Source organism: Carlito syrichta, unplaced genomic scaffold, assembly GCF_000164805.1.
Source record: "Carlito syrichta isolate Samal-C Ts95f unplaced genomic scaffold, Tarsius_syrichta-2.0.1 Scaffold305136, whole genome shotgun sequence".
In the NCBI taxonomy this organism is placed as follows: Eukaryota; Metazoa; Chordata; class Mammalia; order Primates; family Tarsiidae; genus Carlito; species Carlito syrichta.
Window position 1 is genome coordinate 688,031 of NW_007249232.1, and position 24,060 is coordinate 712,090.

At 41.5% G+C, this 24,060-nt stretch overlaps 2 protein-coding genes across 7 annotated transcripts; both read right to left on the reverse strand.

Moving 5' to 3' along the window:
• Positions 1 to 1,831: 1,831 nt before the first annotated feature.
• Positions 1,832 to 13,115, reverse strand: TOPORS (TOP1 binding arginine/serine rich protein). 3 transcript variants are annotated; one of them, XM_021713986.1, is made up of 3 exons: positions 12,764 to 13,115; positions 11,179 to 11,376; positions 1,832 to 5,631 (listed from the first exon to the last, which is right to left on the reverse strand). In XM_021713986.1, the coding sequence occupies exons 1-3, from the start codon at positions 12,764 to 12,766 to the stop codon at positions 2,698 to 2,700; spliced, it is 3,135 nt and encodes a 1,044-aa protein (XP_021569661.1). In that variant the 5' UTR covers positions 12,767 to 13,115; the 3' UTR covers positions 1,832 to 2,697. The 3 variants fall into 3 exon arrangements, with proteins under 3 accessions (XP_021569661.1, XP_021569662.1, XP_021569663.1); XM_021713988.1 differs by having other exon boundaries at positions 2,077 to 5,631; positions 11,179 to 11,361; positions 12,744 to 13,115; XM_021713987.1 differs by lacking the exon at positions 11,179 to 11,376 and having other exon boundaries at positions 2,073 to 5,631.
• A 639-nt stretch (positions 13,116 to 13,754) lies between these two features.
• Positions 13,755 to 23,383, reverse strand: NDUFB6 (NADH:ubiquinone oxidoreductase subunit B6). 4 transcript variants are annotated; one of them, XR_002482144.1, is made up of 4 exons: positions 23,080 to 23,383; positions 21,424 to 21,516; positions 18,382 to 18,426; positions 13,755 to 14,021 (listed from the first exon to the last, which is right to left on the reverse strand). XR_002482144.1 is itself a non-coding variant. In XM_008061182.2 (4 exons), the coding sequence occupies exons 1-4, from the start codon at positions 23,261 to 23,263 to the stop codon at positions 13,953 to 13,955; spliced, it is 387 nt and encodes a 128-aa protein (XP_008059373.1). In that variant the 5' UTR covers positions 23,264 to 23,383; the 3' UTR covers positions 13,756 to 13,952. The 4 variants fall into 4 exon arrangements, 3 of the variants coding, with proteins under 3 accessions (XP_008059374.1, XP_008059373.1, XP_021569664.1); XM_008061182.2 differs by having other exon boundaries at positions 13,756 to 14,021; positions 23,084 to 23,383; XM_008061183.1 differs by lacking the exon at positions 18,382 to 18,426 and having other exon boundaries at positions 23,084 to 23,383.
• Positions 23,384 to 24,060: the final 677 nt, after the last annotated feature.

The window sequence follows — 24,060 nt, forward strand, 5'->3', positions numbered from 1 at the left end:
AATTAGGTTTCTAACAGAGAAATGCCTCTCTCTGCTTCCCATTCCTTGGCCCCATTGATGGGAATACTGGGGTTGGACAGCCCAAACCAAATCACATTTGGACTTCGGCATCCCAAAGTGCCTTCCAAAAACTTTTCCAAGTCCAGACATGTGCTACTGGCAGGCTTAGCATGTTTACATCCTATACTGGCAGGAGGCTAGTTATCCTGCATGAAGGAAGAATTTCCATTAAGTGTGAGTTATTAGCTTGCCTCATTTAAGTCCCTACCCCTGTACACATTAGCCCTTCTTCACTGCAGACTGGATGAGTGAGCTAGAGAGGCCTGTTGCATTGGCTAACCGGAGAGCTGAGAAGGTCAAACTTCACTACTTAGACTTGGAGGTAAAAAGCAGTAGTAACAAGTTTTCCTGTTGTGAACCCATGGAAGGGTGATTTATGAGCAAGCACAAAGGTTTTGCACAAATTAAATAGAAGTCACAATACTGAAAACCTGAAAATAAAATGCCATGGACACTAAATTCAGATGAACAAGTTAAAAGAATACTAGTTAGGTTAAATGTGTACAGATAGTACATTTGTGCTTCTTGAAAGCATAAAGCAGGTCTTAGCCTATTTTTAAAATCTCCAAAACCTATTCATTCAACCAGTGGTTTAAGTACTTCCTCTGTAAAGTAGTGAAAGACTATAGCAGCACACCTACCTATGTTTCACAGAACTTCCCAACTATTTAGTAATCAGTTACAAACTGTGATGACTGTTCTGAGTTTGTGGTTGTTCAAAGAACAAGTAATGAAGAGGAAATAATGGGGTGGCAGGGAGAGGGCACACTTTAACATACACCTGGTTTAGTCAGGGTGGAGTTCAGTTCCCAGCAAAAGAAAAATGCCATGAAAAAAGGCTCTGATGTAAACAGAGAGCAACACTTCCACAGTTCTGAAGCAGGTGAGTGTGGCTGGACCGCAAATGAGTTGAGGGAAATGCTAAAAGCAGATCACAGCCTGAGTATGCAGCTATGTGAACCATAACATGTTGGATTTTCTGTCTGCTTTTAATGTCCTAAGAAAATGGGGTTTCAGGGAATGAAAATTAAAAGAAAATTTCCAAGATCTTTTGAATGCTGCATCAAGAATGGGAGGGGGACAGGGAGTGGGTGTAGAGCAACAGTGAAGACAGGTACATCCATGATGGTAGTACAGGTGAGAGATCTTGCTACCTAGATCAGATGGTATAGACACAATAGAAATATACCAAAACTACTGAATAATCAGGATTTGGTTGGATGAGGGGGCCGAAGGAAGAGGAATCAGACAGACTTGGAAATTTTTGGCTTGAATTCTCCTTCTCTGCTTTTGGAGCTTTAAACATATTTTCCTTTGCTAACAGCAACTCTATCCCTAGTTAATATCTACTTGTTTTCTGAATTCCAATTCAACTATTACTACCACCTGAGATTAGGCCCCTATAATATACTTTTGTAAGGGAATTACACTTTCTCTTCAGAGAATTTATTACACTTTGCAACACTGTAATTAAATAAATGTCTTAATTCAACAGTCTGTAAAGCACCGTGAGGACAGGGAGCATATCTGGTTTGCTCTATCACTAAAAGCTAGTACAGAACCTGCCACCTATTAGGCATTCCAATTTCTACTGAATGATGAACAAATGTGGTAGCAAGGCACACTGAAGGCTGAACTTAGATTGAATTCAAGCTCTGCTATTCACTGACAATTCCATCGGCCAAGATGTAATTTTATCATCTCTAAAACAAGATAAAACATGAATACAACCACTCTGGGTAAAAAAAAAAAAATCAGTGCAAAAGTAGCATGGCAAGGGTTTTGTGTTTTTAGTAAACACTACCTAATAGCACTTTGCTGAAGACAGAAAGCAAATAAGATACTTCTCAAAAGAACTAAAATAATCATTAAAACTAAAGTATTTGAAAATGCAGATCTACCTGAAATTCAGTATTTATGACAAAATTATACCCTTAGCTATTTTCAAGATTTTGGCCTTACAAAATAATCTTTTTTTTAAAAAAAAAATGATACTGCATAGGAAATTTTGATTCGTCTTTTAGAGTGTTACTATTTTATTTTTTCTTTTATTGAGTACACATCTGTTTTACTGGCAGTCCCGATAAACAAGTATATAAAGGAAATATTAAATTTTTCTTTTGGCAGAAGATAAACTGTGCAGATTAAAATGCCACAATTTAACCTGAAGAAATGGTTTTGAGTCATACAAATTTTTAAGAAGAAAAATAAAGACTGTTCAAAGGGATTCTCCTAGCTTATAACACATTTCCAGAATAACTCTCAAAAAAAAAAATTCAAAAATACTCATTGACTACCTTAAAAATATGTCAATACCATATGGCTTTATGAAATAACTTCTAAAATTTATATTTTTTTATTTAAAAAGGATCCCAAGTTTTAAATAAACTACTAGCAATATCATTTCCTTCACTTAAAAGTGCATATCTCTGAGGAGGGCATACATACTTTTTGAACAAATAATGATTTTTACAAATCAACACACACACAACAACAACAAAAAAAATCACTTAAAATATTTTAAGGGGGTAGAGTTTTCACCGAAAGTCATCTTTAAATAGACTGTAGTAGATGACATTGTTCCTTTTTTTTTTTTTTTCATACCATCAGAATTCTCAATGAGATGCTTTGGCAGTTTTAAGACATATCACAGTCTCTACCAAGAGACACTGACATTAATGATGTCCGTGGAGATGGCAATTGCCTTGATGGCTCAGTTTGAATAGATACATTACTGGGCTGGTTTTCCAAAGTAGAGGCAAAGGTACTCTCTTCTCTTACATCAAGAGTTTGTTCAACTGAAGCTGCCGGGGGTAGAATGTCATCTACAGTTTTGTTGGCTTTATTCAAGTTGTTAGTAAGTGTGGTAATATCACAATCCTTGTCCAGGACACCAAATTCATCTTCTATTGTAACTACATCTTTAGTTTCAAATGGTTCCAAGGAAGGAGCCAAAAACTCATTTTGTAGAGGATCTTGAGGACCATTATTATCACATTCTATATCTTCCTTGACTTCAGAATCCTTATCACTGTCACTGTCAATGGTAATTACAACTGGGGAACGTAAAGTGTTATCTCCATGGTGTTTCCTGTGTTTCTTCTTATGTTTCTTCTTTTTCTTTTTATGATGCTTGGTTGTATCGGTAGCTTTTCCTTCATAAACTATTTCTACACTTAGGCTCCTGGTCCTCCTTTTTCTCCTTTTGTGTTTTGTCTCTTTGTCTGATGATCGGCTGTCTGAAAAGCTGTCACTCTCATTTTTGTAGTTTCCATCTAGTTTTGATGAAGATTTTTGGTAATGGCTGTCCTTTACTTTAGAGGCAAATTCACGAGATGGTTGAACTACTTCACTGGCACCCTCCAAATGCCGTGTTTTGTATTTTCGTTTTCCTCCAGGTTTTTCATTTCTCACCCGGTCAGGCCCAGTAGATGCAGTCCTTGATCTGTTGCTAGACAGGCTCCTTGATCTGTGCCTTTCATAGTAGTAATATTTTCTTTCACTGTGATTATTTTTCTTCCTAGCATTTGTTCTTTCAGAAAATGATTGAATTCTAAATTCTGGACTTGAAGATTGTCTAGAATAATGAGCTCTGGACAGAGTCCGCCTCCTGTAAGATGATTCGTAGCCATCCCTGTCCTTGTTTCTACTATAATATGTGTACTCCCACTTATATCTGCTTCCATAATTATTTCTTAAATAATATCGATCTCTATTTCTGCTCCGTGATCTCCTTTTACCATGATCACTGCTACGAGATCTGCTTGTGCTTTCACTACTGAGGGACAAAGTTTGGCTTCTTCTCGACCAACTGCTATCTCTAGTTCTTGATCTTTTTTTGTCTCTTCTCCCTCTAGGTCTGCTACTCTCCCTGCTTCTGGATCGTTTGCTTTTCATTCTTTTCTTCCCATGATGCTTTCTATGATTCTTCTGATCATGTCCACTTCTACTCTGGGAACGTGAATCTGAACTTCTTGATCTTCCTCTCTTTCTGTGTCTATGGTTGTATGGAGAATATACTCTGTCTCCTCTCATAGATGAGCCCAGGTCTCTGGGAGATGACAATGATGTAGATCGTTTCTCTTCCTTCTTTGATTTGATTCTTGTACCAGAATTACAATGACCTTTATTCATTTGCTCATCCTTTCCAAGGACAGAGCGTGGAGATGAATACCTGCTAACATCACTATCACCAGAGCTGTAAGACTGCTCTTGTTCTTGTGTCTTCACCGTCTCCATTTTCTCATAAGAGCCTAATTCCTCAGAATCAGAGGATAATTCAACGAGTTCTGGGGTCCTCTCAGCTAGTGGTTTAACAAACCCAACAATGACACAATTATCTGAAGAAGAATCACTGTCATTATTTAGGTCCTCATTGGTTTGTACGTCTTGTATCTGAGACGTGGCTCCCCCTGTCACAAGCTCTTCATCTGAACTGTCAGAAGTGTTTAAAAGGGAAGACATGGCAACATGTACCTGCTCTGAGCTTGAGTAAGATGGTCCTGGAGTTTCATCATCCCAGGGCGCCTGACTAACAGTGGCAACATTAATATCCAGCTCTTGGGTCTCAGCCTCATCTGGAGAGATTGTTATGACTGAAGAATCAGAATGGCTGCCTTCTTCATATGAAGGAGCAGGGCAATCATAATTTGCATGTTGATCAAAGGCTGCCATGTTAAAAGGAGATCGAGCAAAACTGATAAATTCATGTATAAAATGTTCAGTTCGATTAAGTAAAAATGGTCTTAAGTCAGATACAAACGCCTGACTCTCCAAGTCATAGCGAGTAACATTACTCATGATAATATGTTGGACGATATTCACTAATGATCCATGAGCTCCAAAAAGAACTGTAAGTTCACGTTTTAGCCAGGGGACTAATCTGTGAAGGCAAGCCGGATTTCTACGGAAAAATTCAGCTGAAATATCCCTGTAGCGACCACCATCCTCAATATTTCTAACTCGAGCACCAGCACGATAGAGAGTACGTCTAAAATTAATAATATCTTGTTCTTGAATTTTCCGCAAAGACCTTTCATCGGCAGTACTTGGCCTCCTTATTGCAATCTGTCCCATAAATGAAGGGACTTCAGCATCTCTAGATCTTGCTGAAATGCCTAACCCTTCAAAGAGTACTCCACTATCTGGTGGAGTTGCTGTTCTTCTATTCACAGTACTACTAGGCGAATAAACAGAAGCACTTCGTTCCCTTGTCATAGTTGTCCGGTAGCGAAATCGTCGAACCTCGGGTGTGGCAAAAGAACCATTATATGAAGGTCTTAGGACATATTCCTTGAAGTCATCTTCTGCCCTCACAGAATGGAAAATAGAATCAAAGGGCTGTTTACATAGTGGACATTCAGCTTTGTTTTTTGACCATTCCTGTACACAGCGAAAACAGAACTTATGTAAGCAGCGATCTAAGTAAGACACATTATCAAATCTATCCAAGCATATAGGACACTTAGAATCAGGAGATGCATCAGCTGGTACTGTCTGTTGCAATTTGCTAGTGCCAGCTTTAGGTGAAAAGTTGTCCATTCTAAATTCCTTAGCGGCTGATGCCATTATCTGCAAAAGGGAAAGAAATATATCAGTAACCTGATAAAAGACGAATAACTAAATATTCTGAACAAAAAATGTAAATAAAGACCTTGAAACATACTTTAGTGAAAATACTTGAGTGGTTTATTACTTTTGTAATATAAAGTGGGAGTGTAGCATAATAATAATAGTACCTAAAGCACAAGCTCTTAAGTCAGATATCCTGGAACTGAATCCTGGGTTCCACACTATCAATGTGACTACATACATACTTGGCCTCACCAAGTTGGTCAGTTACTACTGTGCTTTAATTTCACCTGTAGGTCAGTGATAATAGAAGTTGCCTCATAGGGCTTGTGAAGATGCAAAAAGTCCTTGGAAAAGGTACCTGATACACTGTAAGCTTTCAAATATTATGTAATATTCCTTTTTTTTAAAAAAATGAGAAATATTTGACATACAGAAAATAATACAAGAAAAAAATACCAAGCACTCAGGTACCACAAGGATCCATGTATTCACTCAGATTGACCAACTGATATTTTTTCATTATTCCAGACTTTTAAATATTTTCCTGCTATCATTCTCCAGAAAACAAAAAACAAAAACATCAAAGTTATGTCTATGTAGTTTTATACCTTTCATATACATATGCCCCTAACAGTATAGGCCACTGATGTAGTTGTGATATTTTTGGTGTATATCTTTTTTCTTGAGTTGAAGCCTCACTGTCACCCAGGCTGGAATGCAGTAGCATACCCACAGCCATAGCAGCCTTGACCTGCTGGACTCATATCCTTCCGCCTCAGCCTTCCAAGTAGCTGGAACTACAGGTGCACGCTACCACGCCTGCCCAATTTTTTAATTTATTGTAGAAACAAGGTCTCACCAAGTTGGCCAGGCTGGTCTCAAATCCCTGGGCTCAGGCAATCCTCTCGCCTTGGCCTCCCCAAGTGCTGGGATTACAGGCTTGAGCCACCGCCCCCAGCCCTTGGTGTACTTTGTAAAAATAGGCTTGGTGAGATATAATTTACATACTCGAAAGTTCACCTGTTTAAACCAATTCTATGGTTTTTAAGTGAAAGAATCTTTCACTAAAAAGGAAACCTTTTAGTAAAGATTAAATAATAAATGTAAAAGCACTCAAGGGCAGTGCCTGGCTCATAACAACTGTTGAGTAAACATTAGCTGCTGTTATTGTTATTATGATACATTATTATTATTACTACACTATTATATTCAGTTAATCAATCACTGATTACTTTCAGCATTCCTAAGAAGTCTTCCTTAGCTTTTACTCAATCAAAAGTCAAACCAGAGTACTGTGATATCATGTTTATGGTTTCCTACTATTCTTTTCCCAGAAGTATATTAAAGATTAGGTTTTTTTTCTTTAAATGTATCCATTTATATTGCCTCATAACTTACAGAATGAATTTGTCAGAGCTAAAGTCTAGTGTGCATTATATTTAGGCCTTATTTTATGAAACCCCAAAGCTACATTCTATACTAATCGTTTTATGTATGCTAAATATTTGTTTCTTCCTTTACATTTCCCTCAGCCTGTTCAGTTTGAGAAATAACTTCCTCCAGGTCACACAAAACTCTTACCTCCTCTATCACAGGAAGTATATCACTAGCCAAAAGCTGTCAAGTTACTCAAATCACAGAATTGTAATTTTTATAATAGACTCATTGGCCTTAACAAACCATAAGAAAAACCAATAAATAAAGCCCAAAACAAAAACTTAAGACTGTGAAATACAAGTATTCCATCATAGGTTTCAAATTAAACTTGCTCATGTAGGGCATATCTTGGTTCTCTCAGAACCTTAAGAGAATCAATGCTAAACAAGAGTTTCTTCAGGGGTCTAGATATTTCTAATCTTCTGTTTTTTAGACTAGAAATACAAAAATCACCACTGTCTTGAAATATTTAACAGATTTTGAAAAGTAGAATTATAAATACCAGTACTGACTGCTTTTTGTAAATATATTTAACCTATGAAAACACTTCACATTTTCTCCTACTTCTAAACTTACCGACTCAGGAAAACACAAACACATACACACAGATAAAACTTTTAGGATCAAAGATAAAGCGTGTGTGTTGGGGAGGGGATAAAGAAAAGTGGGGAGGGATCTGGAGATGTTATCAGAAGACATGTACTGAAGACCAGGTTTCACCTAAAACTAGCTATGTAAACCACAGAAATCCATATTAACTCTAGACTTTCATTTTCCCCTCTACATAATTACTGGACTTGGAAAAAAGACTGGTGAATTCCAAGTTAATACATTTTATCTTCATTTGTTTCTTTGGAATGTAGAATTGTAGTGCTTACTAAACATTTCCAGTTACATAAATACTATAACCAAAAATGAATTTTTAAAGAAAATTATTAAGTAGTAAACTTGAAGTTGAAATAAAATCTCAGCTTAGTGTGACGTTTTAAAAACTGAAACCTTATTCTTCCCTTCTCTAGTTTTATAAGTCTGTTAACCACTTTGATACCGTAAGACTAAAAAATGACTGGTAATGTCCTCCAAAATAGGTCAAAGAACTAAAGAAATTAAAAATAGGTTAAAGAACAAAAGGAATTAAAGTTCTCTCTTGTATTTCTACATAGGAATTTTAGCTACCAAGAATAATTAAACTTCAACAGAAACATCAAACAATGTCAATGTATGTAGATCATTCAAAACTATTACTAAGTATGCAAATCAAAATGTTTTTTTAAAAAAATATAAATAAGCCAGGCGCAGAGGCTCATGCCTGTAATCCCAGCACTTTGGGAGGCCAAGGTGTAGAGGCGAGACCTCACCTCTACAAATAACCAAAAAATGAGCCAGGAATGGTGGCAAGTGCCTGTGGTTCCAGCTACTTGGAAGGCTGAGGCGGAAAGATCACCTGGGCCAAACAGGTCGAGGCTGCAGTGGCTGTGAGCATGCCACTGCACTCCAGCCTGGGAGACAGAGTGAGACTCCTACTCAAAAACAAACAAACAAATAAATATATGCATGTGTATATATAAATGAAGTAGAACATATGACCCAGTAATTCCACACATGTCCAAACAAAACCTGTATGCAAATATTCACAAGTGGCATTAGTCATAATAGCTCAAAAGCATAAACTCAAATATCCATCAGCTGATGAATGATTAATAAAACGTGGTCTGTTCATACAATGGAATATAATTTGGCAATAAAAAGGAATGAAGTACTGACATATGCTACAACCTGGATGAACTTTTTCATTATGCTAAATGAAAAAACAATTACTCACAAAAGACCATATTATATTTTACTATCTATATGAAACACCTAGAATAGGCAAATCTATAGCAATGGAAAATAGACTGGTGCTTGCTGGGACAGAAGTGAGGTTTCTTTCTGGGTTGATAAAAATGTTCTACAACTAAATTATAGTGATAGTTGCACAACTCTTGTAAATATACCAAAAACCATTGAACTATATGCTTTAAACAAATGAACTTTATGGATGGAATGTAAATTAAATCTCAACAAAACTGTTTAAAAATACAAATTAAGGCATAAAAACTGAGACAGCTAAAAGACAGATTAAGAATGGAAGATTTGCTAGAGGTACTAAATTTAGGTAGTAAAGGTGGACCTAATGGTAGACAGTGCTTCAGGTTCTAGAAAAAGCCTGTGTAAAGGTTTCTCTACCCTAGCACTCTAGGAATTATAACTGTAAGTCAATTTCCTCATAGAGATGATTGATAAGTTCTTCTGATCCCACTTCCTCCCAAATCCCAAGTAAAAAGCTTTCCATCTTCAGGATAAACTTATTAAGCCAACCCTTCCCTTTCCAAAATCTTCAGATCTGGTTTTAACAAGGATAAGAACCCTTCAAGTCACAATCTGGGAAAATTTCAGATAGAAACACACATATCTGAGGAATATGGATGGGAGAGACAAGCAATCAGGAGGTTGGAATCTATGTCCAGTCCTAGAATGGACATCTGAAAACTGCACAATGACGTAGGACTGCTCTGTATAGTCAGGAAGTCAGACTTCCTATAAAAGTCATGATATTCACTGTATATAAAACTGAATCACCTGCCTATTACATTTGAGGGAATGATGTTAATTCTAATGCAGAGCCAAGAATGAGATTTACCACCACTTATTAGTTGTGTGATTTGGAGGCAGTTATTTCTCAAACTTGCAAATTTTCTCAATTTTGAAATGGGATAAATAGGAGTCCCCATCTGAAAAGGTGTTCTTGTGAAGGGACATGTTCCATGAAAACCTTTAACACAGTGCTTGGTGCACAGTAAGAACTCAACCCTTTTCCTGTATGTTATGTGAAAATAAAGTTAAACCACTATACCTTTCTAAACTGCAGTTCAATCACCAATTTCCAAAGTGGACACAAAAGTTATAGGATGGACCCGTTACTATCAAACTTAATTTCAATTCCAGCAATAAAAAGAACTGCTTGGAGGCAGGGCTCAGTGGCTTAGCCTGTAATCCCAGCACTTTGGGAGGCCGAGGCAAGTGGATTGCCTGAGCTCATGGGTTCAAAATCAGCCCGGGCAACTTAGCGAGACCTCGTCTCTATAATAAATCAAAAATTAGCCGGACGTAGTAGGGTGCGCCTATAGTTCCAGCTACTTGGAAGGCTGAGGCAGAAAGATCTCCGGAACCCAGCAGGTCGACACTGGGGTGGTCGTGAGCGTGCCACTGCACTCCAGCCTGGGCAACAGAGTGAGACTCCAACTCAAAAAAGAAAAAGGAACTGCTTGGGAACTGCTTCCCCCTAAAGCCACTCATTCCAGATAATCATGATTGTTTTTGACTGACTGAATAGCTTTGCATTTCATGGACCAAAAAAACAAAAACAAAACAAATCCCTACTATTAGCCTTAGGTGGCTGTTTCTTAATGTATCTTAGATAATCTTGAGAATTACCTATCAAAAGGGCTATTCCCTTCTCCCAGCACCGCCCCCTTCCAGTCTACACATCAGCAGCCAACAGGGAAAGCTGCACTAACTGGATGGCGGAAGAAGTCACAGACGAGCAAGCCGGGCGCAGAACGTGCACCACGACACAGCCAAGTCCAACAGTCGCGGTGACAGTCGCTTCCTTTATTAAGAACTGCCACCAGCCAAGACCTAGGGGAGGCGCCCTGTGCATTACATAACCACAGCCAACTCGGACTGTCATTCCCATTTTACAGACAGACTCGGAGGTTTCGGGGACCCAACCAAGGTCACACACCCAGGGAGTGACGACGCCACCATTCCGTCTCTGCGTTTTTTGTCTGGTTTTGTTCTTCCCAGAGACCGAGCTCTTTCCAGTACGCGGCCAGGCTCGCGCGTCTCGGGAGCGCTTCCAGGAGATGCAGCCCCCGCCCGCCCATCAGCACGGATCCACAGGTGCGCCGCAGGAGCCGCCCGCCGGGACAGGCCCTGCCCGCGGAGGCCCGGGCGACCCGCAGGCCGCGACCGCAGCCCCGGGTTCCTGGGCCTTCCCCCCGGGCAGGAGCGCCGGCTCGCCAGCCCTCCCGACCCCCGCGCCCTATTGTTCCGTATCTCACTCACCTCGGAAGATGCCGACGCTGGCCCGGCCGGGGCGCTCGCCGTAAGCTCCCGACGGCCCAGAAAGCTGGGTCGGTGGCGGCAGGATCCGCGAAGGCGTACCCGACGACTTCTCCGCCTACCCTCCGAAGCGGGAGCCGGAGGGGGGGCTTCACCCTCCTCGCGAGACAGCGGGGACCCCAGCGGCTGCTGCTGCGAACCCTGTGACGTATAGCGCTCGTGACCAATGGCAGCTTGGGGGCGGGGCCGCGCGCGAGACCCGCCCCCCTCCCGGCTCCCGGCGCGTCAAAACACAACACCCGCCTTCGCAACGCATGCGGGGTAGACGCGCGCCGGCACCGAGGGAGGGGCCGAGAGCGCCCGGGCCCTTCCCCCACGGCGCCACCCCGGGCCCGAGGGGAGCAGGCCCCTCCCAGGCACCCATCCCTACCATCACTATCACTATCTAGTTATCACTCTTTGCTGGGGGTACGGGGCGAACTTACCTGGAAGACACACACGACTCGATCTTATTTAAACCTCACCCAAACTCTGCAAGTAGTTACTGAAATTATCTCTGGGGCACAGAGGCGGGAACCTCTGCAGTGCCGCTAAGAAATAACACCAGGATTCGAGTGGGATCCGAACTCGGAGCCCAACGAGTATCCGACAAAGTCTGGGGAGGAACAGGAGGGACCTTGTCCCCCAAACACGTCCCGTGTTCCTCCGCTTTTCCCCTTCCCACAACGCCTCGAAATCCGAATGAAGACGCTGAAGGGAGACCTGGGGTGTAAAGTGAGAGGACACGAGAGCCGAAAGCGGCCCTCGGCCAGATTCCGCCACGCAGGTCTCCAAGGTGAGCGGCCCTAACATTCCAGGGCTGGCCGCGGGGCGCTCGCCCGCCCAACGACCGCGCTCGGGGCTTGATATTCCACACGCGCCGCCGTTCCGAGCACATCACACAGCCTCCACACTTGTTGATCGCCCGGGACGTTATGGCGGGGAACACGAGCCACGTAGTTTTTCTTAGACGTTTGACTTGCATCATCAAGCCACTGCGTTCTCAAAAACTACGTTTCTCGGAAGGCGCAAGGAGCAGGGACTCCCACAACGATTTGTCACCCTTATATAAAATGGTGCTACGAACAGACGAACGTCTGACTACATCGAGTGGGAACAGATGCGGGGAGGGAGACGTTAATTCTTCCAGCGTTAGACGCCGAGGTAAGCTTCAAAACGTGGACCGTTTCTCAAACTTTTAAACGCACGAACGGCACGTTATTCTGCATTAATACTGCAACTGGTAAGGGAAACCAGTCGAGGGGGCACGCCTCACACTCTAGGCGGCAAAAGGAAAAGCTATTTTTAGCATTTTCTGGCTTATTTCCTTCCCTCCCTAAAAGGCGGGCTGGGACGACTCCCCCATCACGTGACCCGCCCCCAACTCCGGGCGGAAGAGGACGGAGAAAGCGCTCCTGGAAGCCCGAGGGCGGGCATTCGCGCCCGGCCGAAAGATGGCTGCTGCCGCCCGGCAGCCACCGCCTGGGAGGTTTCTGTAAGGCCCGCAGCTCCCGCCTGTTCCCGCGGACCGCCGCCGCCACCCCCTTACCATGAAGCCCGTGAGTCGTCGCACCCTGGACTGGATTTACTCGATGGTAGGTGCGGGGCCTGGCGGGGCTCCACCGTGTCGGCTCACGGGGCCCGCAGGCGGAGGGGCCCCAGCTCCTCAGCGCCCAGAAACTCCAAAATCCATCCCTGAATTAAGCATTTCACTCCCTCGCCTCGACTCCGCCTCTTCCTGGACGATACGCTCTTCCGCTTCTTACGTAAGGGCGGCGGGGCGTACCCGCCTCCGGAACCCGGTTTCTGGTCGTCTGTCGCTAGCATTCCCACCTTAGCAATGGCCCGCGGTCACCTGTGCGAGGGGAGGTAGCAGACTCTGATTGTGTTGCTTCGCCTTTGCGGCTTTTGTAGTTGCTGCTTGCCATCGTTTTACTTTCCTGGGGATACGTCATCTATGCATCCACGGTAGCTGCAAGACGAGAGCTGAGGAAGAGATACCCAGACAGAATCTTCGGATGAATGAAAATTTGTAACCCCTCTGGAGCTCATTCTCTGCAAACGTAGTTCTTTCCCTCATGCTTATTTAACAACCATGTAGACTTGAAAATAAAATTCATAATACTGTGTTCCCAAATTTGTTTTTTGCACAGTCCTTTATAATAAACACTATGTGCAAATTTCCCAAATACTTAAGAGGTCTTAGTCTTTTCCTATTCTCATATGACAAAATGAAATGCAACCTAGATCTGACAGCCTTTGAGTTAGCAGATCACAGATGGAATGACAAGCTTTCAACCAAGTTTCTAAATTACTTCTTTTAAGATGCCTCAGAAAACTTTCTGTAAAAAAAAAAAAAAGCATGAATTTGTGTTCTTGTATTTGTCTGTTGCAACATTTCACCCTGCTGCACACCTTCACACCAAATTAGAGTAAGTACTGTGGAAGGAAAAAGAAATTATCATTTAACTGAATACTTTTCTACATCCTGTTTTCCAAGTCAAGAATGGCCAGAAAAAGTGTAGGTCGTTGCTCATATAATTTGTTTAGCATATTCAGTTTTTATTTATTGTTAAGTTATTCAAAGAGCCTCAAATTGTACAATGTTTGGGAAGAAAAGTGACACATTTCTGAGAGTAAACTTTATTAAAGTTACTTTTCCAGAAAATGCATTCAGTAAATACAGTAATGCAGGAACAAACTTGGGCTCATAAGCCTTTGAAATTTTTATGTAATCTTCAATGATGTTGATCAGGAAATTCCTTCATTGGTGGAATTACTTCTCCAGTCTCCAGAATTGTATCACCCTAGGAAAAGAAGATACAATTAGTAGAAAAATCTTGACTTCATATGGAAAATCTAGTTGAACTCTGCCATTTTATGTATTTTTGAGTCGGAGTCTTATCCTATTGCCCAGGCTGGAGTGCAGTGGCATGCTCACAGCCACCGCAGCCTCGACCTGCTGGGCTCAGGTGATCCTTCCGCCTCAGCTTTCCAAGTAGCTGGAACCACAGGCGCATGCCTCCACGCCCAGCTAATTTTTTTTAAATTGTAGAGACAAGGTCTCCCCAAGTGGCCCAGGCTGGTCTCAAACCCCTGGACTCAGGCAATCCTTTTGCCTCTGCCTCCCAAGGGATTACAGACGTGAGCCAAAGCATCTGCCATTCACTTTAAAAGGGACCTAGACAAAGTAGAAGCTGTCTAAAGATAAGCAACCAGTATTCTAAATCTTAAGGTACAGTGAAATAATAGGGAAATCTGCACTCAGAAACAAAATAACCAGAAAGGGCACAAAAGCTGTGTTCTCCAAGTGATAAAGTAATCATCTTGACTTTGCATGGCCCCAAGAAACAGAAGCCCTAGAAAGAAGTTGCAAGGAAACATCTCCAGTTCAATATAAGGAGGTAATATATTCCCAACAACTGAATGTGTTAAGCAATCACCAATTTTGTTTGGCTTACATATTGAATACAGAATACTAACTTAGGCTGGTCAACTGGTCCAGGTGTCTTTTCAAACCTAGATAACAGTATGTGGTTGAAAGGGTATGAAAGGCAGAACCAAACAGTGAGAATCCTGGAACCTCCACTGACAAATTGTGTAATTTTATGCCGACTACTTAGCTTCAATTTCAGCCATGTGATGAAACAAATAGTTTCTGTCAGCGTGAAAGTCCATGACTGACTGAGCAGAGTAGAACTATCCCCACCCCTGCCATCCTCTGACCTGGGTACTGCTCGGGATTGTTATGCCATGAAGAAATAAACTTGTATTATGTTTAAGCCATTATACATCTGAGGGACAATTTGTTACCACAGCTAGCATTACCTTAACACAAAAATTAGTGCCTTGAAGTGGTACTAATGCTTCTATAATAAAAATCAAACTATGGAGCAGTGGCTCAGCAGTCTGGTAGCAAAGATATAGACACAGGAGGCTAAAAGATGGGGGGGAGGCAAGGGCAAACTATTTGGCAAAATGTCTCCTATAATAATCTGGAAGCAGACTGCCTAATGAACTCAAGGTTCCAGAAGAAAAGAGCTGTTATATGTTTGGATACTACTGGCTGCCTTGAGAATGTACTTTAAGAAGCATGAGCTCAGGTGAGAAGTGGTTGAATTGAGAGAAGACAAAAAATGGAGGGGAAGAGAAAGCTCCTTCAGTCCGCACTGGAGAATCTCTATTTCTGGTCCCCCCAGATTTTTTTTAAATTTAAAAATGAAGAGAATCTAAATATTCAGGACCTTGTGGTATTAGAAAATCAGATTCCCTCTTACTCCCTAAGCAGTAAGTGTTAAGAGATTCTGAGCGACAGAAGCTCAATAGAACTAAGTAAATGGGCTCAGCCCTATGGCAAAGGTCACACTAAAGTGAAGGTAGTCTTTTAACCAGTCTGTCTCAAATGGTCTCCACATAGCTGCCACTAAAATCAAAGAGGCAGATACATGAGGACAACGAAATGAGAAAAATTGATAACTATGTATACAAAGAACAGATACCGACATCAGGAACTGACTAGAAGCAAAAACTACCAAATATTTTTCTTTCTGTATCTACCAGATGCTGAGAAACCAAACATACAGTCTACAGTATCCTACAAATGTTTGAATTAAAACAACCTCTGGCATTTAATCTTCTGTGAGCAGGCAACAGATTCTGAAGGCTGTACAACCCCCTAAGGAAGGCATACTTCCCAGTAGCATTTAGATGTGGTCTCAATTGATAATGAAAAAGAAAGAACCCCCTGGAATGAGCCAGGAACCAGTAAGAACAATGAACAAAGGTGTTGCCTCCAGAAAACTAAATCAGTGCCCATTCAAGTAACTTCCCACACATAGGGTTTAGGAGTAACTACTAGGAGCAGTAGCTCACGCCTATAATCCTAGCATCTTGGGAGGCAGAAGCGAGAGGATTGCCTGAACCCACAGGTTCGAGACCAGCCTGGGCAACTTGGTGAGACCTTGTCTCTACAAAAAATAAATAAAAAATGAGCTGGCATGGTGGCACACACCTGTAGTTCCAGCTACTTGTAAGACTGAGGCAAAAGGATCGCCTGAGCCCAGCAAGTCAAGGCTGTCATGGCTATAAGCATGCCACTGCACTCCAGCTTGGATGACAGAGTAAGACTCCAAATCCAAAAAAAAAAGGGGGGGAGTGACTACTAGGAATTCAGAATTGCCAAGAGCCAGTGACTGCTGTGGCATCCAAATTCTACCACTGAGTGACTGGGGAGGCAAGGGATAAGGTTAACTTGCCTTTTTAGTTCACTGATCCTCAAATAAAAAGAAGTCATATCTAAACCTCACATACTATTGTCCATCATCTGGAGATCTTGGGTTTGGAGCTGGTTGTAATGATGGAATGCCGCTCTTTGGAATTTCTCCTTAACTAACTAAGTGTGTTATACGTGTGGGGAGAAGGAAGCAAAAAGTTGTGTGGTAACTAGAAGGAAGAAATGTGGCAGAGATTCCATGCATGGGAGTCTGAAGAGCACATACCCATGTGGGACAATGAGAATGAGTTCTAGCCAATAGCATTTGAGCATAATTGATGTACGCTACTTCCAAGCTTAGACCTTAAAACAGTCCACTGAAATATCCAGTCCTGTCTTCACCAATCACAATCTTAGAGGCTTCACATGCCAGAGGCACAACTATGAGACAGAGGAAGGATCACCTGATTCACACTAGACTGTGATGTTGATAAGAAATAAAGCTTTGTTTTGTTAAGCCACTGAGATTTGGAAGTTTGTTACTACCTATTTTATCCTAAAACACATGTACAAATGAGCATTCTTCAGTTCTTTGAAAGGGAAGATTCTCAAAGGGGTCATATGGCACAGAAAGAGGAAAAAAAACAGTGGTAAAAAATACAGAAATATGAGAAGTGTTATGGAATCACTGAAGCGGTCTTCTGAATAGAACCTTTTACTTTGAACAGTAAAAGACTAAAAAAAAAATTATTCAACTGATGAAACCAGCAAGTTAATTTCCTATTTTGAGACGACCTAAGCCCCAACATACATCAATTTTACAAGTTTACACAATGAAATAAAAGAAGCAACCCCCTACTATTTATTAAAGCAGAGTTGCAGCTGGGATGGTTGACCAATTTTGGTGGTTCTCACTAAAATTTCCTTGTTGTACCAGATAATGATTATTGTGACTAAGTCATTTGATTAAAACAGGAATCACACTAAGCTGTTTTTTTTAATTACAGAACTTTGAGTTATAGCAGTTCATCATATAGTAGTTCATCATATGTGTTACTAGAAAATAGAAAAGAACATAACATGTATTTTACTATGCTATACAGTAACCTCACATACAGTAAAAATACCAGTTGACAACTGAGTAACTTTTCTTTTTTTTTTTTTTTCTTGAGTTGAAGTCTCACTCTGTCACCCAGACTGGAGTGCAGTGGCTGCTCCTGGCCACCGCAGTCTCAACCTGCTGGGCTCCAGCGATCCTTCCGCCTCAGCCTTCCAAGTAGCCGGAATTACAGGCATGCACTACCATGCCCGGCTGATTTTTTGATTTATTGTAGAGATGAGGTCTTGCTGCCCAGGCAGGTCTCGAACCCGCGGCTCAGGCAATCCACTCATCTCAGCCTCCCAAAGGCGGGGGATTACAGGCTGAGCCACCGAGCCCGGCTCTGAGTAACTTTTAATGCTAAAAGAACTCATTTTAAATTAGTATTATAGCTTACATATTCATAGTATAAAATTTGAAACACATTAATAGATTTTAAATTCACAGAGAGATTAAGGTCAAACCTTGAAAAAAGGCAGAGTCATAGGAAATCAGAGTTTGGAAAAAGTAGCAGACATTCAGTTGCTGTCACCACACATAGGTGTCTTCTCAGACTGATGCCCTACAGTCCTTTACCTAACATGAAACAGATGCCAGTGAAAACTTGTTGGTGCTTTCAACTCACTTTAGGACAATCAAGATCACAAAACAAGCTTTATTGCCGGCTGAAAATAATGCACCCACTCCCCATTTCAGATATAATCACAACCTCACACTATTTCCTCTTTTTTAACAAGAATGCACTTAAACTGACAGTGAGAAGGAACATTTTAATCTAATCATCACTAAGAAGGGGAGGAAAATGAAAGAGAAAAATAATGAACACAAGAAAAATCAGAGAAGTTTTAAGACTTACTGGAAATACTCTGGGCTTCCTTTCAACGATGGCATATGGTTTTGTCTGCAATAAAAGTAATTCTGTATTAATTGTATTAAGAGTTTCTTCTGACAATTAAATAAGTCATGTCCCAAATTTTATTTTATTTTATTTATCTATTTTTTTGAGTTGGAGTCTCACTCTGTCACCCAGACTGGAGTGCAGTGGCCACTCCCGGCCACTGCAGCCTCAACCTGCTGGGCTCCGGCAATCCTTCCGCCTCAGCCTTCCAAGTAGCTGGAACTACAGGCACACGCTACCACGCCCGGCTAATTTTTTTGATTTATTGTAGAGATGAGGTCTCACTAAGTTGCCCAGGCGGGTCTCGAACCCGCGGGTTCAGCCAATCCACTCACCTCAGCCTCCCAAGGCGCAGGATTATAGGATGAGCCACCGAGCCTGACTCATGTCCCAAATTTTAACTTAAGGCTCAAACTTTCACAGAACTCCAGACTCACAAATCCATTTCCTCAACATCTCTACTTAGCTATCAAATAGGCATCTGAAACTAACCAAGTCTAGCTTCCCCCAGCTCCAAACTGTTCATCTTCATGTCCCCATCAGTAAATGGCACTTTCATTCCTCCAGTTACAAAGCCAAAAACCTTGACTCCTCAGCGAAACTGGTAGAAGAAAACACCCCAAACCAAGTTGCTTCTCATCACCTCTAATACTACTACCCTTGTCCAAGCCTCTGTAATATTTTCACCTGGACTACCAAATAATACCTTCTGACCTCCTACACAAGTGGAAGCAGGCTATTCTTCATAATGCAGGCAGAGTAGAGTGATCCCTTTAAAATGTGTCACTCTTCTACTAAAAGTTTCATAATTCTTAAAGAAAAAGCCAGAGTCCTTGCTGTGACCTCTAAGACTCTGGCTACTTTTCTGATCACTCTCCCTCAGTCACTGCACTGTAACCACAGCAGCTCCCCTACAAGCTTTGCGATCCAGCCAAGCCTGCCTGTGCCTCAGGGTCTTTGTACTTCATGCCTATACTCGACTTGAAATGCTCTTCTTCTAAATAGGACAGGGGAGCCAAAAACTTGGAATTTATTTATTTTAAAAGTTGTGTATTTCTTCTTACATGTTTAAACTTCAGTCACTTTCAAAGTACACTCCATGGGATGCAATACAGCTAGCAAGAAGCTTTTTCCACTGCTCAAAACAGTTTTGAACTCATCAATTTTGATGCCTTTTAGTGCTTCCCACATTTTTTGTTTCATCTTTTCCACATCAACAAAACGTTTCCCTTTGAGCGATTTTTCCATCCAGGGAAACAAAAAAAAAGTCGCTTGGAGCAAGATCAGGTGACAAAGGGGGGAATGGGGGTCATGCCATTTATGGTCAAAACCTGCTGAACACTCAGCAAGGTGTGGGCGGATGTGCTCATAAATCACCCACCATGAAATGGGTAACATGTTGAAAGGTTCTCCAAAAAAAAAAAATTCACTGAGGCCAAACGCACTCTTTCACAACAATGCTAGCTGCACGCTGATGCTGATGGATACCTAGCAGAGGAAGCCTGTACACAAGGAGCCCGCCCTCCAAAAGATAATTCCAGTTTTTTTTGGGGGGGGTCCTCTCTTGTATACAAACTTAGTTGACAAAGCAGCAGTAGGGTTTCAGAAAACTGACTCCAATTTTGAAAGTTCTACTGTGGGTAAAATGCTATCAAACAGCATCACATGCTACAGAGAAACCTGTGAAAGTAACAGTCGATCGATGTGGCAAACTTTATTACAGTCTAATTTTAAGAAATTGCCACAGCCACCCCAACCTTCAGCAACCATCACTCTGGATCGGTCAGCAGTAATCAACATGGAGAAAAGACTCTCCACGAGCAAAAGGATCATTACTCGCTGGAGGATCAAATGATCATTAGCATTTTTTAACAATAAAGTATTTTTCTATTACTTTTTAGAATTAAGGTATGTACTTTTTAGACACAATGCTATTGCACACTTTAATAGACTACAGCATAATGTGAACATGAATTTTATATGCACTAGAAAACCAAAAATTCATATGGCTTCCTTTATCACAGTGGTCTGGAAACAAACACACAATATCTGAGGTATTGTCTGTATTTGATATATATAACCAATCTCCTGTCACCACAACCATACCCCAGTGTGAATACCCTCCTCACCTCACACAGGTTCTAATATCTTATTCTAGGTTGCTGTCTGCATCATTACCCCATAACTCTTCCTCCAGGTGTCCTCCTCCCTGTACTCAAGTTCCAATATGCTACTCCAAGTTGTTGCCGCTGCAGCTCCCCAAAAAGGTGTGCTCAGCCTCCTCCACTGCAACCCACTCAGGATTTAACATCCCTCAATTGGTAAAAGAATGCCTTCCTCACTCTTTTGTGTTCCAGTACTCCATGCTGGGCAGCCACCATTGCTCCCCCTGCCACACCACTCTCCAAAATGCATGCCCTCTTCAACCTGCCTGGGATTTAACACCCTGCACCAGACTGTCCTTTTCCTAGCCTTTAAAATATTACAACTTGTCCAGTTCAATTAGCCCATGCAAGATCTTTCAGTGAAGAAGTTCAAGCTTTTGAATATCCTGAATTCTAAGAAATAAAGTTGTGAAAAATCAGGTAAAATCTAGGAAAGAGAAATGGGGTGATGATAAAGATCACCTTTGTCTATTTCTAATTTTATTTTATACCAGATCTATGCTTAAAAAGAAGCAGAAATTATTTTCTCCTTTTCTACTCAGGACCTCAAGTTTACACTAGTATTATTAGGTCAGCTACATTGTGATCATTTAAACTATTTCTATGAGGAAATGCATCTTAAGTTATAAACTAATATAAAGAGAATTTTTTTTGAAAAACCATACTTAATTACTTAATTGCCATTAAACCTAACCTAAAAGGATTCAAAGTACTTCAAAATTTATAAGTGGCAGATTATTTCCAATGAGTCAAGGAAAGGCATACCCAAACTGAAAATAATCTTGGACAATATTAAAAAGAAATTCTGAAAAGTACATACTTAAACCATACTTACATTCACATGATACTTGATATAATAATGAATAATCCAGACAGGTATAAGCATATGAGTAAAAGCAAAAATACTGCTTCGGTATACCTTATACATCTAGGGGGAAAAACACATACAAAGAATAAACACATCTCATTTTTTATGTTTGTGGTAGAAAAAAAGAGTATCATATAACAATGTCATGATTATTTTACAAATCTCTAAGTGGTACGTATTTTCTTATAGTCTTTGCCTAACCTCATTTACTCAAATATTTTTTACTAAATGTAGGGCCTGCTAGAAGATACCTACAAAGTGCAGACCAAACAAGGTTTAAGGTAAGTAACATTTTGCAAGACTGTATTAAGGCATTTATACATTTTGGTTTTCTTTATACAAGACTTCAAAAAATATCCTTATAAGTGTGTTAATGATAAAACATAGCAAAAGTAATGAAAGAATAATTTCAATGAATTTAACCAGAGAAATCAAACTTATTCAATTTTTCACATAAAGTCATCTCTAATTTTACAATTTCAGATACCCACAATCAACACCACTTACATTATTGTAGGTGTAAGGCAGACAGCCTTGAGCACACCAATACTAGAAAAAGAATGTTTTACATACTGAGATGTGATGTTTCACGCTCACTCTGAGATGACTTCTGGTATACTATCTATAACTTAAATATTATAAGAGATAGGATTATAGAAGAAAAAACAAAGTAAGATGAATTTCAACAAATGATTATTTACTTTCTTAGATCATTGATGGGTACGATGTCAACTTTCAACCAGTGGCTGCCCAAACCAACAGACAATGTCAGGGATTCAAAGGGTTGAGTTAAAGAGTTTAATTTTACCACCATAAATATCTAAAACCACTTTCCCAAAAAATTTGCACTAATTCTGTTGCACTATACTTTGTACCACAGTAAGAAAGTGGATACATTTCTACCTTAAATTTCTACCTCAAATGAGTAAGGAAATGAAGTGACACATGTAAAACCCTCAGCAAAGTATCAGCCAGATAGCAAGCACCCAAGTGTTACCTAAAAGTATTAAGTAATCATTTACCAATGTCAGTAACTGAAAGCACTTCTGAGACGTGTTTAACAGCCTTAATCAGTGCGATATAATGAAAAGGCCTCGAGAAAATACCCAGAGAAAATACAGTCCTTAAATGAGTGGTTTTCTTCAAAGTCCAGGAATGTCATTTTTTAAAATACCAACAAGACCCTATCTTTGATGGTGGTCTCATGGGGCTGTACTACCAGCTCGGGACTCAGTGTCCTCTAGTAGCTGGGTGCAGTGTTAGTTGGTCTCTAGAACCTCAATCTTAAAAGTTAGACAAGTGTCCGCAAGGGCTAAAATCACATAATTTTAACTCCAGCGAGGACCTGGCTGCTATTCTGAGGAACTATTTCCACAATCGAAGGAAAAACATGCAGTGTCCTGTAAAACCTAAGTAAAGATTCGCCTCCTTCTCACACTTGACAGCACAAAGGCGTGATTCTCCCAGAGTCATACATGTTCCTGAACTCCGCACTCAAGGGCCAGGACTCGGCGCAAGGCACAGAGCGGTGTCAATCCCTGGTGTGGCAGCAATGAGCGGACATGCAAGGGCCGGGTTGGCGGCCGAGTGGTGTGTGTGTACGGGACCGAGGAGCGCCATCACTCACCATGTTCCTCCAAGGGCTCGGATTTTGCAAGAATTTATTCCAGAATTTCTCCATAGGCCACATCCTCTGAGGGGGCAGCACCGGCTCCCGAGGGCTCAGCTCCTGGTCCTTCAGCCATCGCCTTCTCAGCTCTCGCAGCTGCTGCAGCCGCAGTTTCTCATCTGGCGTGTACCCCGACATGTCGCCGCTGGTCCCAAAGCAGAAGGACCCGGCGCGCCCACAAACTCAGGGCTGGTCACTTAAGCGCGCTCCCGTTTTGCAAAGCGACCTTGCGAGGACGCCTGGGACCGGCGCACGGCTATGACGTCACGAGTCGATCCTCCCTCTGCCGAGGCCCCCACTTCCTCGCCAGGAGAGCAGAGTCCGAGCATGCGCAGAACCCTCTGACCCACCCGCTCCCCCGCCCGCACGGCTTCCTGAGCCCAGATTAAAAGCGGGTGAAGGTGGGAAGGACTTTAGTTTGGGCATGAGTAGGGGAAGTGACAGGCCAGGAGAAAGGATGCGAGATCAGAGCACTGGAGGTTTTGATAAGGAAGAACTTGCCTACCGGGAATAGGAAAGATGAGCGTGTGCGTTTCAGGGTATATGATGTCCAGATGCAAAACTCTTTGCTTGCCTTTCCCACCTTGAAATTCTTCTAACCGTAGCCTAGAGAGTCTGTGAAGATAGTTACAGCTGGGAAGTTCAAATCCCAGCTGTTACCGGTAAAGCGACTTTGAGTGGCTGCCTCAGTCTGTCCCTCCATCTGTACAGCAGAAGTAAAAAGAGTAGCTTGATACTAGCAGAATTACATATCTTTAACCCCGCAATATGTAGTAAAAATATGAAAGGGTAGGCACGACTATTCACTGCAGCACGATTTATAATAGCAAAATAATAGAAATTACCCCAAAAGTCTTTAATAAAGGACTGGCTAAAAAAATTATGGTACCGCTGTCAAAAGACAAAATCCGGCCAGGCGCAGTGGTTCAAGCCTG

What these genes read in the sequence shown, in the direction of transcription:
- TOPORS (XM_021713986.1), bottom strand. An exon ending in CAGCGTCGGCATCTTCCGAG is followed by an intron (nt 5,632 to 11,178) that starts GTGAGTGAGATA and finishes TCCCTTTTGCAG; the next exon opens with ATAATGGCATCAGCCGCTAA.
- NDUFB6 (XM_008061182.2), bottom strand. Translation starts at nt 23,263, where the DNA reads ATGTCGGGGTACACGCCAGATGAGAAACTGCGGCTGCAGCAGCTGCGA. An exon ending in CGAGCCCTTGGAGGAACATG is followed by an intron (nt 21,517 to 23,083) that starts GTGAGTGATGGC and finishes TTTTCCCCCTAG; the next exon opens with ATGTATAAGGTATACCGAAG. An exon ending in ATATCAAGTATCATGTGAAT is followed by an intron (nt 18,427 to 21,423) that starts GTAAGTATGGTT and finishes CTTTTATTGCAG; the next exon opens with ACAAAACCATATGCCATCGT.